Source organism: Vombatus ursinus, unplaced genomic scaffold (assembly GCF_900497805.2).
Source record: "Vombatus ursinus unplaced genomic scaffold, bare-nosed wombat genome assembly UNPS02008961.1, whole genome shotgun sequence".
Lineage (NCBI taxonomy): Eukaryota > Metazoa > Chordata > Mammalia > Diprotodontia > Vombatidae > Vombatus > Vombatus ursinus.
In genome coordinates, this window is record NW_020948739.1 from 6,700,357 (window position 1) to 6,720,038 (window position 19,682).

Here is a 19,682-nt window from a genome sequence, read left to right on the forward strand (position 1 = left end):
CAATGTTTTCTTTTGTAACCACACATTTTATGTATTTAAAAACAGTTCTGAGAAGGGGTCCACCCATAGGTCTTACCAGACTGCCAAAGAGGTCCATGATACAAAATTAGGTTAAGAAACCATGCTAGATGTTTTCTAAGGGACCATTTTAGGAGGCTTGTATTCTCATAAAATGGGCACACTAGCCATCTTCTTCAAAGGATTACTGTGTAAATTAAGTAACTTGTCTTAAGTACTTTGCAAATCTTATATAAAGTTTTTTATGTATGTATGCTGGTATTATATGTAGTAGTGAAGGGGGCCTTTGAGGTAATCTTGTCCCAACTCTTTTCCAGGTGAAGCTGACTTGCCCAAGGTCACATAGGTACTAAATTTGAGATGAGAAATTCTACTTCCAAAACGTGCCTCCTATCCACCTACTTTAATTCAAAGATAACATCCTTAGGTTTTAGTCCTTTTCACCTCTTCCTGTGACTATTAAATAGCCGAACTGGTTTCCAGTTTCTCCAATCCTACCTCTATAAACCGACAAATTACCAAATGATAAGGTTGACCACATTACTCTTCTGGCTCAAACACATTGTTCCGAGGCCTAATTTATGCCCGAGTCCATTTACATGACCACTGGGGAATGCCTGCAAAAAGTCATGCCCATCATTCATTGCATCGTCTTAAAGAAACTGCTGAACCTTCTTGTCTATTCCTCATCAGCAATGAGGGGCGCCTGGACTAAATCGGCTTCCCAAGACCTTTCCAACTCTCGCTGGCCTGGGTTTCTACGTCCCATTGGCATCATTTTCTAGAATCCAATGACCTGCATTCTTAGGACTTTAGTTGCTTAGATGTTTATTAGGGATTTTTGACATGGCTACCTCTTTCTTTAACTGAGCTCCCAATAAATGAGTTTTGGTCTGTCAGACCTGGTTATTTTCATTTCCAGTTCCTAAAGCAGCTTGATCAAGGCCTATGAAAGCCTAAATGGTTGTTTTTCAAGGACTTAACTAGAAAAGAACATCAGTAGCAAAATCAAATTTTTTTAATGTGCAAAATGTGTTAATTTTTTAAAAAGATGTTTGTAGGATTTGATTAAGTAGTGACTTAAATGCCCTCTTTGTGTCCCTTTTTGACAACTAATCTTACTAAGATTTAGGTTGTATTAATAAGACATCAAATAGTATTGTAAGGAACCTACGGCAGTGGGGAAGCAAATTCCAAGGTCTTAGCAAGGAAAGAATATATTGCAGCCTGAGGCCCAACAGTCCCCTACATCTCTATGGTCCTAATCTCTTCACAGTGAAATAAATGAACTGTTTTAAAATATTTTTACCCATACAGTTCAGGAAACATCTCCCCTCAGGTTGTAGTTGTTATCCTTCTTTCCTCCGATCTTAAATAACACTGGTGCTTCTCCTGTGCTATTGTGGTAGTCTACCTGGAGGTCTCAAACGGCATTGCAGCTTGAATCAGATTAAAATGAAATTGGGAAACATGCAGGCCTCCAGGGACTCTTAAGTCTCATTGCCTCCCTCCATTTTGGAGTTTGACACCATTAGGCTACATTATAATGATCAAATATTTGAATTCTAACTATCTGCTGGCTTAGTGAGTCATTGCTATCTATTAAGCCTTTGAGTGCATGTGGTACAAGACCTGCCACCTGTCAACAAGACTCATAGCACCCACCTTGTTTCCTTGTCAGTAAAATGGATGTTTGGTTGGTGCTCCTTATCAGGTCTGCCATTTTAGTGATGTAAGAAACACTTAGGAAGAAATGCCCTCTAACTAATGCAGACTATTACCATCCACTTGCTCTGCAATTTATGGTCAGCTGCCTGAAGGTACTTAAGTTATACACCAAGTGTATATCTTGCCCCAGGGTCACAGAGCCAGTTATGGGCCTAGAAGTTGTCCCCAGAAGTTAACTCAAACCACACACCACACCACACCAAACTGGTTTTCACCAAATATTAAGCTTATTAAATGACCCTAAACTGATAAGGAAAATTCTGTTCATTAATGCTCTTTCAAGATGGAATGTTCACAAAACAGCTGAAAATATAAAGAGCAAAAAGCCTTAAAATATATTTAGTCAAAATAGGATCTTTTCTTATTCCATGATATCTCAAGGATCTACAGAACTGCAGGCTTAAAGGTAGATTAAAGTGCATGGGCTTTATAACATTTTGGCTACTTGAGCCTTTTCTGCTAATGAGGTAAACTATTCCAGAAAGGAAAGGTAAAGTCAGTCTTCATTCTCTGGATATATCACTTCTAGCTCTAAAGCTCTGTGAAAACAGCTTATTTCAATACTATTTTTAAAACACTGGAAAGAATAACCTTCCTTAAAGACATCAAGTCAGACTGAGTTCCCATGTAATGTCAGCACTTTGTTAAGAATCTGAAGAGTTAAAATTTGTTACATTTTTTTCCAAATTGAATATATTCTTAGACATGTTTTTTAATCTATGTCAGTTCTATTCCACTCTTTCCTCTTAAGTTTTGAAGGGGAACTCTAAAAAGGGACATAAAGATTTATTCACCTCTATTGCATTAACACCTGATGGTTCACAAACAACAACTAATTTGTAAGCTTTCCAACTGAAGGCCTGGCGTTGTTGGCTAAATTCCAGCTCAGGACTCAAAGATGCTAGCTACTTTAAAGCATGCCAATATAAAGAAACTGAAAAGAGTATAAAAAGTCATTGTCCACTGTTTAAGGAATTTTTATTAAAGCAAGAATTTTATAATCCAAATTACGTTTCCTTGCTCAGCTATCAATTCTGTTATCTAAAACAGTGGTGATATTCTGAGCTTTTCCACAGTAAAGAATTACAAAATTAAAGAAAGGAATGCTTTAAATTTTTGTACTGTGCTGAAAATTCTTTTCCCCCCGGGTCTATAAAACATTAATTTGTTTTTATATATTTTACTATTTTTTTGGGTTTTTTGTTTTTTCTTGTTTTTTGTTTTTAAATCAATAAGTAATCTAGGACTAGCATTAAGTTTGCTAGACCTGGCATTTGCTCGGTACATCAGGTTCAAAGTTTCCTTTCCTTTTTTTATTTATTTTATATTTTGCAATGTTTTTTCACAATATTTAAGTTTTTCGATGTTTAGATATTTTTCTTCGGTGAAGCAGAGGTTCCATTTCGTGGTCCCTGATCTTTCTGTAAGTTAAGAAAAAAGAAAGTTTATCTCCCCTTTCTTTTTTGCAACAGCCAAGACTCTAAGCCAGGGGTCACCAACTTATGAAATGTGTACCCAGAAGTGGCATGGCTGGTACCTGCAACCACCCAAAACAGTAAGTATGCCATTGTTATCCTAGGTGGTCATTAATTTCCACCCTCTTACCATAGAGCAAACTAGTTTCCTAAAGAAAATTATCCATTTTTCTAGCCCTTGGCTGGCAATGCCTGTTCAATAATTTGGTAAAGTTACTCCTTAAGTCTGTTTCTTCTGGTTGATTTATCAAGCTATCAAATAAGACAATGTAGAGCAGGAAGGGAGTATAGCCCCCTATCACAAACATGAAATTTTGTTCTTTCTTACTACAATTTGTAATTGTGATATATATTAAGTGAAGTGGCCAGAAGTATTCTTGCTACATAAGGCATTTTAAATTCTTCATCTGATAAAACTTGAGGACAAAGTAGGAAAACCAACTTGTTTTTTCCTCCAAAGTACTTACTCTTTTAAACAGTTGGAACGCCAGTGGCACTAACTGCTTTCTGGGCAGCTTCTTTAGCTTGGTGAGCTTGCAGTACGGCTACGGCTTCATCAACCTGAGGATCAATTAATGGAATTAGAACAAAGGAGGCTCTATCTGGTAGTGTATAAATAATTCTCAGTGCATTCCACCACTCCCCACCCCCAAACACTGCTGAAGTATATTAGTTGCCTCATGACTACAAAAAATGCAAAGATGACAAGGTGTATACCAACAATAATCTTATCTTGTCCTGGCTATGCGTCAATTAGGCAAAATGGGGGGGACTGGCTTTGGCTGGCCACTCAGGACACAAGCTAGGCCTGACAGTCAAGTATTTACAGCTTGGTAGAATCCCTCCTTCCAGGGCTTATGCTGTGAAATAGCCTGTCAGAGAGCACCACAAACAAGAACCTTAGTGGAGGGAAGACATTAATCACTTATGATTGTAAACCTTATTAATAAGTGGGCAAATTTCTGCTCAAAGTGTGATATGGGGAGAGCACTAGAAGAGTCAGGAAGAAATACAGGTCTATAGATCTTGTCAAGTCTAACCCTTGAGCATATTACCTTCTATTACTTGTTCATTTTTTAAGTAAAGACCTGAAAAAAAAAAAAAACATTCAAGCACTAGTCTAGGTCAGAAACCAAGATTACCTTAGAGCGAAGAGACTCGGGAGACTCAAGCATATGAAGCAGCTCAGAGTTGTCAATTTCTAGCAGCATGCCAGTGATTTTACCAGCCAGGGTAGGGTGCATGGCCTGAATGAGTGGAAACAGCCGTTCACCTAGGGGGTAGGGTGAAAAAAAAGATTTCAAATTCATATTTTATGTTGGTGCCTTCCAAAACTTCAAATCAGAACTATGATACTAATACTTGTAACTATGAAAAAAAATACAGGAAAAGCTGCTTTAAAGAGGACTTGTTTCTTTCATGAAAAAAATACATCTAGAAAGTCAGATTATCCATTCACAGTTCATCTAATCACTCCAGGGTACATCAGTTTTTCCCATGAAAAAACTACATAATATTAGATGAAAAATTAAAGTCTGACAAACTCAGCAATCAAGTTTTTCCCCCTCCCCGTTTTGGTTCAAATTCCCCTTTCTAGAAACTAGATATGATCCTCTTTTGTGATCACTCCAAATCAGCTAAAACACCCTACTGCCTTCTTGGATGCTACCAAGGCATTAAAAATCTCATTTCTGCCTGAAAAGTATATGGCTTAAATTTCTAACCCCTAACTCCTTGATTTTGTCATTAAATACAAATGAATACCATCGAAACTAATCAAAGAAACTGAAATAAAACTCATGATTGCCTAAAATCAAACACATACCCAACATCTGCTTTTGCTCTTGAGGAGGGGCAGATGCCAACATGGAAGCAGTTAAAGGTTCCTGACCTTGCACATGAACAGCAGGCTAGAAATAGAATATTAATGAGCAAATGCATAAATTGACACTACTTTGGTGTTTATATGTACAAATGAAAGCATAAATGAAGACTGTAATCTGGCTACTTGAATATGTAATCAATGGGTAATACAGAATTTCCAAGGCCCACAGCCCATTCCAAAGTAAACCCTGAACTTTTTTCCCCTTCTGCAAATGTTTCCACCAATATTTTGCTAAACTGCATACCAAATAGGATAAAGAAACTAGGATGACTTGGTTCTCTGACTGAAAATAAAGCAACTGGTGGTTAAGCATCAGCTGTTTTTACCTCTACGTTCTGTAGCTCAGAAATATAATTATCAACATGTTCTATTTTTTTTAATTCTATCACAAGGTAATCCATGTTATTCATCTATTATGAAAGAAATATGCATTTTACATGCTATTGAAAAATGGAGACAGATGCTAATAAACTTTTTTTAAAATCGCCCAAACTGCTTTATTGTGCTGCTGCCTTCAGCTCCTGTCGGGATGGCCACCATTTATAATCAGAATTAAATCCATACCTGCTGCATGGTAACCTGTGGTTGTGCATTAAGATGCTGTTGTGGATTGCGAACACCTGCAGCATACTTATACTGTGGAACTGTGCGGACAGCAGGTGTAGCTGCAGCAGCAGCTGCTGCGGGACGTGGACCCATTGTCTGAGTTGATGTGTTTGCTGAGGGGGAGGAAAGGATTTTTAAATATATAATATGAAATTAAACCCTAAAAATATTTTTTTGCTATTTATTACATCCCAAAGATTAAACACTCACCAACACGCTGTGTTGACATGACTCGTGGAACCTGTGAAGAAGCTGGTCTCATTGTACTAAATGGTGGCCTAGGAGCTGCTGGGCGGATAGCACCGGGCATGTTCTGGAATGCTTAATTTAAAAAATGCAGCCATGTGTTACTCATATTATCAAGAAAACACATATTTATATACTTTAAAACTCAGTCTCATTTACCTTACATTTGCAGTGTTAAGAGATGTGGACACATAAAAGGAGTACAAAACTAAGTTATTAGCTAGCAACAACCTTCCTAACACACTATCTAAGGGCCCTAGGATGACACTTCCTAGATCCTTAAACACACTGTGAAAAGAAGTTAAGGGTAACTCAACTGTAATAGTTTGAAGAGCTTGCTAATGATGTGCACTGCTAAATTTATGTTTTATAAAAGAAAAAAAAAAAAGGGCTTACGATGAGGTCTGGCACCCTGAGCAGTCCAGCGAGGACTTGGTCTGAGTTGAGCAATTTGGCTAGCAGGATAGTATGCAGCACGGTTCTGAGTCTGCAAAACAAAATTAAATAAACCAATCAGTTACATTATCTTCAACTACTTCCCAGACACTATGCCTCTACTAAGCAGGTACCTCAATTAAATCCTTACTAAAATATACTAGTAAAATATATACCATCAATATTTATGGCTTTAACTCTACATTATAAAATATCTTCATGTCAAAAGTTATCTTTTCTCTAGTACATACCTGAGGAATAGCTGCCATGAAGTAACCTGAAGGAGGCTGATAGGGGTTGATCACAGGGTTGGGCACAGCTCTGACACTCGCCATTCTCTGCATGTACTGGTTTGTGAGGTGAGCCTGCCTCTCCTCTTTGCGCTGGGCTAAAGCTACATACAATGGCTTAGTGGCAACAATCCTGCCATTCATTTCTGTGACTGCTTTGGTGGCTTCCTCTGGTGAAGAGAAACATACAAACCCAAACCCCTTGCTGCGGCCACCTTCCATCATCACCTTGTTGAAAAGAGGGGGGAAAACAACACAAAAACCATTGAAATTAAACACATCACTAAAGCGGCAATAATAAGCATGAACAAAGGGCTCTACACACAGTCTCATTTCTTCCTTATCCTAAGTATTTAATCTTATTTTTGTGATTACAAAATTGGGGCTCAGACCAAGTTGCTCATGTCAGTGGGAGCTAACAAGTTGTGGGAACTTCAAGTCAAATGCTCATTACATCATACAAAGAACCACTAATGATGTCATTTATTGTTCCTGGATGATCTGCGTACGAGGGTTTACTGTAGGGGTGTTCCGCTCCTGAGTTTATCTTTCCAAAATTAAGTTATATGTCTCCTACATACAGCCCAGTACAACATTTGGGGTTGAGGTTTATTTTTCTTTAAATGACCCCATATAGGAAAAACCAAAGAAACTGCTTCCTCTGTCAATTAGTAATAAACAAAGCTGAATAAGGGCAATGCCTTCACCCACAGGCACAAAGATGAAAAACTACAGGACTCAGTCTAGTGCTCATTCCACCATAACCAGGAACCACTAATGACATGATGTTACATTGTTTCCAGATATTGCACAATGGGGTTTATTGCAGACATGTTCCGAATCACTTGTGTTCTACAACATCCAATTTTTAGCCCAGTAAGAGATCTAAGGTTGAAATTTTTTCCCCCTATTACCCCCCAAATTGGAACAAGCCCACGATGATCTGCTTTCTGTCAATTAGCAATAAATGATAAAATGTTGAACAAGAGAGGAATAGGATAACCATTTGGCCAAATATTTTCAATAAAGGACTAGATTCTGTTCACTGAACGTCCAATTTTTCATTTTATGTTACTCAGTTCCAATGAAATTCCAATTTCAAAACTCCAAAGTTCAAATGGAAGTGTCAATGTTAATATGAACAAGCCAAGTTGCTTTTCTTGTAATTGTCAAGAAAGATTTGATTGTTCTATTTCAAAATACACGCCAAACCACTGGCTAAGTAAGGCCCTAAGGTGAAGCGTAACAGTCATGAAAATTTAGAGTCCTATCTAAGTTAAGGTGTTGTCATTTAATTTACTAGAAGTCACAGGCTTCCTTTTAAGTAATTTGGTTCAAATTAATTCAATTTTCAATGGATACACCTTTATATACCAAGGCACTCAGGTACTAGACTTAAGGGAAAATGCTTGAGATGCAGTTATACTTACATACAAACCTCAAATGAAAACAGAAACCTGTGCATTTTTTCATTGTAGAGTGGAGACTAGAAAAGTGATGGATCTCTAGAATGCAAATTACTCCATGGAAAAAAAAATCAAAAACTGTACCTTAAATGGTTATCACAAATAGAGTAGGCCATCAGCCTTTCTCCTTCTGATACCCAAACCGTCATTAGTGATCTCATAACCACTTCCCTGAAATACCTACTAGTACCTTCTGTACTCACCAAAATTTCTATTGTTAGCTCATTTATGTCTGACAACTAAATATTCAAAACATGTGGTCCACTGTCCCAAGAGCAAACTTGGAGAAAAGTTATCAGAACCAGACTCCTCTTAAGCTTTTATCTTGTATTAGAGGTTCTTAACCTATGGTCTAGGAACTTTAAAAAATTACTAATTATTTCAACAAATGGAAATCCTTTATAATCCTATCTTACCATAAAGGATAAATCTATATTACCCTTTAAGGTTTGCAAAGTGCTCTGTAAATCTCATTTTATCCTCATAACAACCCTAAGTAATGCAATTATTCTCCCTATTTTATAGAGTGATGAGGAAATGGATAGACTTGGCCAGGATCACACAGCTAGTAAGAATCTGAGAACAGATTTTAATTCAGGTTCCAGCATTCTATCTACTGTACCACCTCAGCTACCTCTATTTTATTTTATTTTATTTTTGGCTAGGCAATTGGGTTAGTGACCAGGGTCACACAGCTAGTAAATGTCAAGTGTCTGAGACTGGATTTGAATTCAGGTCCTCCTGACTCCAGAGCCAATGCTCTATCCACTGTACCACCTAGCTGCCCCCTATTTTATGTATTTTAAAACATTTAAACCATTATTCTGGGAATGATTCCATAGGCTTCACCAGACTGTTAAAGTTAAGAATGTAAAAGTTAAGAATACCTGCTTCAGATCAAGCAGGTGCTGGTTCTTCCTTTTTTTTTTTTTTTTTTTTTTTGGCTGGGCAACTGGGGTTAAGTGACCTGCCCATGGTCACACAACTAGTAAAAAATTATCAAGTGTCTTGAGTTCAGATTTGAATTCAGGTCTTCCTGCCTCCAGAGCAGGTGCTCTACTCACTGAGCCACCTACCAGCCCCTGGTGCTGGCTCTTAATCACAGCCTGGTGTGTGTATGTGTTAGTGTTACTGGTTATAGAAGTAGAAAATTCTCATAAATAAAATTGCTTTTCACAAAATTAAATTACCATGCCATATTACACTATTTGAACTTCCATTTCTTGTTAACATTGCTCTCTCTCTCTCTCTCCTGGTTCTCCTACCTGACCACTCCTGCCTTCTTTGCTGGGTCTTCTTCCACCATCATGTCTCTTGATCATGGGAGTTGGGGTCCTCCCCAAAGTTGTCCCGGGTCTCCTCTTTGTTCTCTATACTATTTTGCTTAAGCTTCCCAGCTCCCAGTTTCAATTATCTCTCTGCAGATAACTCTCAAGTCTACTTGTCCAGCCCTAGTCACTTTCCTGACTTCCATTATACTCCTACCTCCAGCTGCCTATTAAAGGCATCTCAAACTGGCTATCCCCTAGATATCAAACTATGTCCAAACCCTCCCTGACTTTACACACTCTCATCCCCCATTATCCAATCAGTTATCAAGTCCTATCATTTTCATAGTACATGTTCCCCTCCCATCCCCTCCTGTCCCCTCCCGACACATCCAGGACATCCTGTGCCTGGACAGCCAGCTAGTTGGGTCTCTGCTTCAAGTCTTCCTACACTCTAGTCAATTCTTCACTCAGCTGCCAAATTGACCTTTCTAAGGCACAGGTCTCTCCTATCCTCTCCCCTCAATCATAACAACTCCAGGGGCTTCAAATCACCTCTGGGATCAAACATAATATTCTGTTTGTCATTTTAAACCCTTTATAACCTAGTCCCCTACCTTTCCAGCCTTTACACCTTACTCACCCCATGTACTGTGCAGTCTAATAACACTGGCCTCCTTGCTCCTCACACGGGACTGTCCAATCTCCTAATTCTGGGCATTTTCTGCCTGTCTCTCAGGCCTGGATGTTCTCCCTCCTCTGCCTCCTGGATTCCTTCAAATCCCAGCTAAAATCCCACCTTCTACAAGAAGCCATAGATCATATATCTAATTACAGTTATGCTTGAACTTGATTACAACTGTTTTCGAAAAGTGTTTATTGGAGAGCATTTAGTCTATGTATTTGTTACTGTGATGAGAGCTTAGATAATTAACTTGTATCCAGTCATCCATCTACATATATACACAAATGATATAAGCAATCCCACTTTACAAAAAGAAGTATTTTCAAAATCTATTACCCAAATTTTTACCTTTGCACTAGTGATTGTACCAAATGGTGAGAACTCTTTTCGAAGACGCTCATCATCAATACCATCATCCAGATTTTTAACATACAGGTTAACACCCTAAAAAGAAGCAGTTAAGCATAAATAGTATTTAAGGAAAAGTCTTGATATTAGAGTTTAAAAGTGGGCATCCATGCTTAATTTAATCAAGCCAGTAGTCTAAGATACTTTTATCTGAGGAAATTTCAAGAGCTTGCCATGAAAGTCTTATTATGTTCTTTAGTCATTTCACGGGTCACTTCTCACTTTATGCCCCCCAGAACTAACATTTTAGCTTCCTTACTTTTAAAAATAAATGGGATAAAAAAATAAGTGGGACAATTAAAAAATTAAAACCCTAAACAGTTTATTTTTTACCACAGTAGCTTTTCAGTTTTATTTTTCCTCTCAGCTCATAAAAAAAAAAAGCTTCCCCAACCTGGCCTTAGTCATCTTAAAAAAACAAAAGAAGAAAAAATAAAACTCAAACCTGGTATCTGGTGATCCTATCCTGCTTCATTTGTTCAAATTTGCGCTTGAGTTCCGTCTGTCGCTCCACTTTTTTCTGAGCTCGGCCAACATAAATTTGTTTTCCATTCAGTTCTTTTCCATTCATCTCATCTACAGCCTTAAAGATCATAAAGATAAAGCACTTTAGATCTACATGGAGTCCAGTAAACTGTGGCTGAGAATGACCAATCAACTTGTCTACTTTGAATCAGTGGACAAAGCTTGTTCTGGAACTAAAATTTCTCCAATTTATGACATCACAAACTCCTCAAAAACATAAATTTCTCATAAAATATATGCATCCAGAAATTTAACAATAGTCTTCACAGTACCTACTAACTTGGATGCCACAATTCAAGATTAAAATACCACAATACTCTTTTTTCTTTCAGAGATTATTTGTACTCTATTTGCATAGAAGATGGTCATAATTTGAGAAAATTAAAGGCTTACTTTTTGTGCATCTTCATGTCTTTCAAAGCTCACAAAGCCAAAACCTTTGGATTTTCCACTTTCATCAGTCATTACTTTTACACTTAAAGCAGGTCCTTTAAAAGAAAAATTTAACACAGCATTCCAAAACTATTCAAAAATTGCTAACTGATTTTCCAAGATTCAACACACATCAGAAGAGATAAAGAATTAAGCATGAAAAAATAAAACTTGGCTTTTATTCAGAATACTGAACACCACAGGAAGCTCTAGTACTATTAAGGCTAGATTAAACTTGTAAATGAATACATCTTTAATGTTTGCAAAGCCCTCTCTCTTGTATGATCCTTTATACTCATCTCTAAAAACTACTTGTTTCGACTTAGAACAAATTTTCATATGAAAAATTTTCTTACTGGTATTGAAATGTTTTTGTAAACACATGAAAATGAAATACCACCACTATTGGTTAAGCCTTGGCCCAACTTGAAACAAGTAACATATGTATCCTCAAGCTGTCTGAGTGTGTTTGGAGTAGAGTTTATCCTACCACCCCCTTAAACTGGTCCCTGTCTTCACCCAAGCAAATGATTTTCAATATACTCTTTGTCTGGACCTGTGATTTCTTAAGTCGAGGGAAAACTTCTACCATACACACAGGCCACTTAGCCTTACAGAGTTAAGTTGCTTCAAGTTCTCAGAGGTAATGCCTCATATACTAAGCTAGCAGGTGTCAGGGATAAGACAGGAAACCAGCTGTTTCTGACTCCAAGGTCAGTTCTTTATCCACTCCACCGTGCGATAGAATACTAGGTATACCTAGGTTAAAAAAAAAAAAAAAAACAGCCCCAAACCTTCAAACCTGTATGGCTTCCTAGTGTAAGAGAAGACAACAAAGGTTGGGTAAGAAACTGCATTTTCACCAAGTTTAAAAAGTTTAAGATGGTCGGTCTGTGCTTTTCAGAACTAGCAGAAAATTATGTTATGGCAAGGCAGACAAGAGCATTTATGGATAATGTACCATTATCACTCAAAATGTGGCCACAAATTTACTATGCCTAGTGCAAAATTCATAGTACATAACCTAAAAATCAATAGCATTGCCTCTGTAAATTAACCACAACACATAAATGCAATGACTTCTAACTTAAAACCTAATTCTATCTCAAAATACTTGAATCCTTTGCTTAAATAACATCATTTCTTGAACTATCATAAAATTATCAGTAACTCCTCCCCAAACTAGCACTAGAATATTTCCTAGTAAGTACGCTGGCTCTAATCACCTGGAAAAATTAATTGCTGTTGATGTCAATATTTTTTATTCTTAATTAGAATCACATTTACCCAAATTTTTCAGTAGACTAAAGTGTTAGTTTAAACTAAGAACTTATCGTATTATAATATAAATTTTAATTTAAATTTAAGAACTTTATTGTAACATACCATGTATTTTTTATGAAAACTAATAAAAATCAAAGTTACAGCTTAGAACATTATAAATATAAAGAAATGTAACAGACATTACCAAACTTGCCAAAGAGCTCCTTAAGTCTTTCATCATCCATGTCTTCACCAAAATTTTTGATGTAAACATTGGTGAACTCTTTTGCTCTAGCTCCAAGTTCTGCTTCTCTTTCTTTACGGGATTTAAATCGACCAACAAAGCTAATGCAGAAAAGTAAAGACCAATATTAGTTAGTTTTGTGGGTTTGTTTTGTTTTAGTTCAGAAGGAAGCTAGCTTGATTTTATAATAGTTATTTGACAATCTTTATTGTAGTCAGAAGCAGCTAGGTGGTGCAATGTATAAAGCCTGGAGTTAGGAAAACGCATCTTCCTGAGTTCAAATCCAGATGCTGTCGACACTGTGAATCTGAGCAAGTCGCTTAGCCCTGTTTGCCTCAGTTTCCTACTCTGTAAAATGAGCTGGAGAAGAAAATGGCAAACCACTTCAATATCTTTGCTAAGAAAACCCCAAATGGGGTCATGAACGGTCAGAAATGACTAAACAAAAAACTCTGATGTAAATTAGTGCAAAGCCACCATGATTTGGGAAGAAGGGTGAGGGGGATTAGCTGCAGTTTCTAATAAAATATTTTCACATTGCAGTTTCTATTAAAACTTAAAGTATTTACATGCGGACATTTCTACATATTGGTTTAATTTTCTGGTTTGTGTCCAATCTTTCCTTTATCTTTCTCTTTCCCTTTATGGCTGTCATTTTAAGTCGAAAAATGCTCTTAGGACGGATTTTAGAAAACACATTAATCCTAGAATTGCATAGTAGTGCTGTCTCAGCAGGAATTATGCTGATAATGGAATTAACTTTTTACTAGTAACAACAAAATCACTTTAGTTTTTAGGAGGTATAATCAATTAGATTGCGTTCCTTGAGAACAGGGGCTGTGTTTTGCCTTTCTTTGTATCCCTATTGCTTAGCACAGCGGCTGGCATCCTTGAAGGCTTGACTTTTCATATGGAAAAAGCATTTATAGAGCTCCTACTATGTTCCAGCACCATGGAAACTTTTTTTTTTTTTAACTTGATAACTTTGGGAGATAGGTGCTATTATTCCAATTTCCTCAGTTAAGGTCTAGATTTGCCCAAGATCACATTAGTTAGTAAATGTCTGAGGGTGGATTTATACTTAGGTTTTCCTGACTCCAGGCCCAATGTTCTATCTATTTTGCCATCTAGCTGTCTTAATGTCAATATATATTGTAAATCTCCCGTCTGTATAGCTCCATGGACAAAAGGGTTCTATATTGGTTTTTAAAATTAAAAAAAAAAAATTGGGGGCAGCTAGGTGGTGCAGTGGATAGAGCTTTGGCCTTGGAGTCAGGAGGACCTGAGCTCAAATCTGACCTCAGACACTTGACACTTACTAGCTGTGTGACCCTGGGCAAGTCACTTAACCCCAATTGCCTCACCAAAAAAAAAAAATTTTTTTTAAAAACTGATGTGAATAATGCTATCAATTTTGGTTATTTCACTCACAACCCAAATAAAAATACCTAGAAATTTCATTGTTTTTGATCAAATTGTCAATTTCTGGCCATTTGTAGCAGAAAGAACCTAGGTTTTTACTTCATTTATCCAAAGGTATAAAATGCTTGGTCCAATGAATTTTTTTTTTTATTGCTTAACTAGTTATTCAAGATATTTAGTTTTTGTTCTCATTTTCATCTGAGAGCAGTCTTCTCAATCCTAGAAATGGGTTTCCAATGGGCAAAACTCTTTCCAACACGTAGGCCTTTCCTATAGTGTTGCTTTGAAGCATACCTTTGAGGGCCTCTAAATAAAATCTGCTTTGGTTTTCCCTTCTGCACTCAAGTTATGTCAAAGTCGGAAGACTGTCTTTAGTCTCAAGGTTGTTTTCTGGGCATGTTAGATGAAGAATGCTACAAAAGCAGGTTCTTTCTTATTAGCTAATGAATTACCTATCAAAATGAAACCTGAGTCTTTTGGCATTTATGTACAACTTCAAGGGCTTCATTAACCTATTTAGCCAAAAATCTGATAGAATTTCCATTTAAACCATTTTTGGTTTTTCTTGCTTCAAAAGTTTACCTACTTTGTAATCTAAAAGTCATTGGGAACATTTAGGAAAACTAATCAATTATTTGTCAGTAATTAATCTTATAACCAACTTTCAAATTTCAAATTATTCTGGTTATATACACACCCCCTTTGTTTCATTTTTGATCACTAGTTCTAAATTCTGCATTTAATTTTAAAAGTCTTACCTCCCACAATTTTTCCTGGCTGTTCAGTATTATTTTCCTCATTGCTATTTACCAGTTTAGTTACTTATGATATTCAAGTTATATGCACATTATCTTGAGCACTTTTAAATAAAGGCAATATTAAAACAAAAGTATATTTTATCAGTAGAATGTAACCTCCTTGGTGACAGCTAACTTTGGTTATCTTTGTAGCATGTAGCATATCCCAGTTCCTTGCACATAATAAAGACTTGATGGCTATATACTTACACTTTTCGATCATTAAGAAGCATTCCATTCATTTTTTCAATAGCTCTTTCAGCAGCTTCTTGTGTCTCAAAGTGTACAAATCCATAGCCCTTTGACCCATTTTCATCACATACCACCTAAAAAATTATCATGTTACTAAAGTTATTATTTGCTTAGTAGTTTCTTAACATTATATTCTTATCTCTTGCAATTTACCTCATCTAAACACAACTAAACACTACAAACTAATATATTCATTAACTGGAGTTTCAACTTACCTTACAAGAAAGGATGTTTCCAAAAGCAGAAAATGTATCATACAATGCTTTATTATCAATGGATTTATCCAAATTTTTGATGAATATATTGCCCACACCACTTTTACGCAGTGATGGATCACGTTGAGACCACATGATACGCACTGGCTTGCCCTTAATGACATCAAAATTCATTGTATCTAATGCCCGTTCAGCTGTGGAGATAAAGAAAATAATCAAATTATCTACATGTAAGTGCTTTCAAGATTTTGTATTCTGAGGGAAAAAAATGCCCATAACACCTTAATAATGATCTCAGATCAATGCTCCTTCCATGTAACTTTTGTGAATACTGGGCAAGGAAGAAACTGCCAATACTTTAATCTGTTCAAAGTATGATAAATGAAACATCAGAAATGGTTTCCCATGAACAAAAGATGATAATACAGCAGAATTTTTAAGTTAACTGACATTATCTTCTTTAAAGATCCAAGGCATTCTTCTACCAAATAGCCACTATTTCCCCTAATTTTTCCAAAGTTATATAAGATAATTTATGGTAATTCTTATATTCCACAACCTCCTTCCCTCAATGTAAATACTCTTTTATGGTATACTCTGCACATCACTTGGCCCAAATCCTTACTAAACAGAAAGAATTTATATTTTAATAATTTTGGTTACAAGTTGAAGTTTGATTTAGCAATGATAGGCTCTATAAGGCATCTCAAGATGTCAGGAAAATCTAGCCCTTGGGTCAAAGGACAACTATTTCCTAAGTAGTAGTACCTTTTCCCAAAATTTAAGTAAGAAAACCACTTTCATGATGCCCCAGGCACTTTTCTACAAATGACAGTTCCAGTTCCTACATTTTGGAAATCAGCTAGCCAGCCTATTATCAATTGACTACTCATACTCAGTTTCTCCTGGTTTAGCTGACTTTGCTTGAACTTCTTTTGAATGAGTCACCACTTCCTACTGAAGCAAGCTGGTGACTTTCAAAGATTAGTATATAAGCCCATCCTGTCAGGCAGTGTGTAAGCAAAAGTCAGCTCTGAATGATATCTGCTTAAAATTTTTGACCCTAAAGCCCACAAATTACAGAACTACAATCCCACAGGAGAAATGCTTTCTGCTTTCTGTTGATTGGTTGCTGCACTGCTCTTTAACTACTAGAAAGGACTAGTAATGTAAACAGAACCCTGTATCCATGGCAACCTACAGTTCTACTTTTCCAAGCACTGAGTAATTTTTATTTCTTTAAAACTTTACAGTCCCAGCTCCAGATCTATGTATGAGCCAAAGAATCACCTCCAACTTGCCATTTTCTGTTTACTAGTGATGACCACATTATTGTAACTCATTTTATCAATTACCTGTCAAAAAGTAAACAAAAGTCATTTAAATAAGAGTCAGTTAAATAATATATATTTTGGGGAAAACCATTTGATACCATTTACAATTAGTCTAATGGATTTTAGTCCACAACTAAAATTCTATTTTCAAAGGAATGTACATCTAGAAAACAAAAAGTTTAAAGCCTTCACGTTTCAGAATGATTATAAATTCTCCTTTACAGCATATAAAAGCTGTAAATATGCCATTAAATAAAATTAATCTAATTTTGAAAAAGGTGATTCAAATGCCAGGCCATTTCTGTCACTTTAACAAGCCACAAATTTGATTAACTTGGCTGAACTTTAGAGTTGAATTCATAATACTTTTAAAAATGTCAAAATTCTAGTAATCATGAATCCCGACTATTGATACAATGTTTCACAATGTCGATTACAGATGAATACCCTGTTAGTGATTTCACATCAAAATAAAATTCCTTATACTCTGAAGATAATGGTACTAAGCAATGGTGAAACTTTGTAACATAGAAGAAAAGAAGAAACCTCAAAGTCCTATCATCAGGTGAAACATAAGAGAGAAAATACTGAGCGAATTTCTCAATAGCTTGAAGCCAACCAAATTCAAGTTAGTTATACTGTTTCGAATTTTGCCATTTACAAAGATAGACAGCTCCTCTTCAGAGGCCAAATTGGGGGGAGGGGGAAGGGGTTCCACCCAGAGGCAGTCCCCTTCCTCAACCTGCCCCACCCCTACAAACTACCCCTCACCCAAACACTTTCCAATAGGCTTTATATTCTGAACTTTATTTCAAGGCCCAGAGGTCTCCCCTCGGAGGATTTCAGCAGACACAGGCCTCGGGCCTATGGGTTAGAGTTCAACACGTGGTATTCGTGGGCACCTGATTTCTGTCACGAACGTCTTCCCCTGCTTCCTCAAAGCTGGAGGCCCCCAGTATACCTGAGGAGTCACATCACTGGCAGCCGTGGAATGGGCCGGCGCCCAACGCCCCAAACCAGCAAATCCCACGCCTTGGAGAGGGAGGGCTTGGGAAATACTGGATCCCAACCCCCAAACCTACGCGTCATCAAAGTTTGGAAGTGGCTTTGCGGCCGAGAAAATGGTCGCAAAGGAGGAAGTGCTCGGGGCGGGGGGCGTGTGGGTGCCGCGTGTGTGTGAACATGGCTCCAGGGACAGCCCAGCCCGGACGCGTCCTTTACCCCAACTTGGACCCCAACCCTTAGCCCGCCCGCGATTCTTCTCCCACCCCTTAAGAGCTTCCCTCCCAAACTGTCCCCTCGGACCCACCCCCATCCGGTCCTCGGCCAGCTCCCTCGTGGCCTCTCCGCCCCCGATCCCTTCCCTCCCGGCCCCACTCTCACCGTCCGCCGGCTGCTGGAAATTGACATAGGCGTAGCCCAGGGAGCGGCGGGTGATCATGTCCCTGCAGACCCGGATGGAGAGGATGGGCCCGGCCGGGCTGAACTTCTCGTAGAGCATCGCCTCGGTCACATCGGGGTGCAGATCCCCCACGTAGAGCGAGGCCATAGGATAGCTGGGGGCACTGGGGTTCATCTCGGCGCCGCCGCCCGAAGGGCCACAAGCCGCGAACTTTCCGTGGGAAAGGTAGGGGAGTGTGGGGGGCCGGAGTCCGGAGTCGAGGGGCTGGGGGGAGGGGAAAGGGCAAGCGCAAAGGGACAAAAATCAACCAGAATCGAAAACTACTCAACGGCCACGGAACGGGTACGATCCGCCGCCGGCTACCGGTGCTGCTTGCTCAGGGGTGGCTCGGGAGGTGGCTGTGGTCCTGGCGGCGGGGAAGGCCTGTCTCTTCGTTCCCTCTCGGAGCTGCTGCGGGGCCGCGGGCGGCGGGTCGGTCTCGGCTGCTTCACCGGGTTATTTTATAAAACAGGAAAAAAAATAAAAGTCTCCGGCGGGGGAGACGCGGATTTTTTATGATTTTTTTTGTGGGTTTTTTAAAAGATTTTTTTGTATTTTTTTGTATTTTTTTAATAATAAATGTGTGTTCCGGGGCCGGAGCACACACTCCGCACTCACAGCACTAACCGCCGGGGAGAAGGGGACGCACCGCCTCCCGCACCCTCTACTTATACCCGGCGTCGTACTCGCCCCGCCCCCGCGCGTCTGACGCCGGCGCCCGGCGCGAGCGTCAGTCCAGAAGAAGGGGGAGAATGAGGAGGAAGATGAAGGGGAGGAGGGGAGAGAAAAAGAAGAGGAGGAGGAAAGAGCAGAAAGGAGAGGGAGAGGCGGTGGCGGCGGCTGCGGGTGTAGGGAGGGGTAGGGTGGAGAGGACAAGGGGTGGAGCCGCCGCGCATGCGTCAGAGGATGGGGCGGAGCGAGCGTTAATGCAGGGCTGGGGGAGGGGCGACTCCCTCGCAGAGGAGGTCCCCGACCCACCCTCCAGTAGGGGAAGCGTTAACCCGTCATAGCGGCGGTGGGCGGCGCGCGGCAGCTTCCTAGTTCCCTCGGTCTAACCACCCCCACGTGCTCTGGCCTCTAGAGCCTCCCCCTCCCCCCTTCCCCGCCCTCGGGTGCACCCCACCCAAGGACCCCCCCCCCGTCAACTCCCGGCCCGCACCTCCCCCAGCGTGGAGGGCACCCAGAGACCAACCCCCCAGCCCTGACATATGCATGGGACTGAGCAGCGAGCAGCTCTCGGTTACCCC

General features: G+C 39.0%; 1 protein-coding gene across 1 annotated transcript; it reads right to left on the reverse strand.

Moving 5' to 3' along the window:
* Window positions 1-2,707: 2,707 nt before the first annotated feature.
* Window positions 2,708-18,868, reverse strand: PABPC1 (poly(A) binding protein cytoplasmic 1). Its single transcript, XM_027850017.1, has 15 exons — window positions 18,378-18,868; window positions 15,661-15,854; window positions 15,404-15,519; window positions 12,936-13,075; window positions 11,429-11,523; window positions 10,956-11,093; window positions 10,451-10,546; window positions 6,645-6,911; window positions 6,355-6,445; window positions 5,923-6,033; window positions 5,671-5,825; window positions 5,047-5,131; window positions 4,364-4,494; window positions 3,689-3,782; window positions 2,708-3,167 (listed from the first exon to the last, which is right to left on the reverse strand). Exons 1-14 carry the CDS (start codon window positions 18,568-18,570, stop codon window positions 3,693-3,695), a joined length of 1,902 nt encoding a protein of 633 aa, XP_027705818.1. The 5' UTR covers window positions 18,571-18,868; the 3' UTR covers window positions 2,708-3,167; window positions 3,689-3,692.
* Window positions 18,869-19,682: the final 814 nt, after the last annotated feature.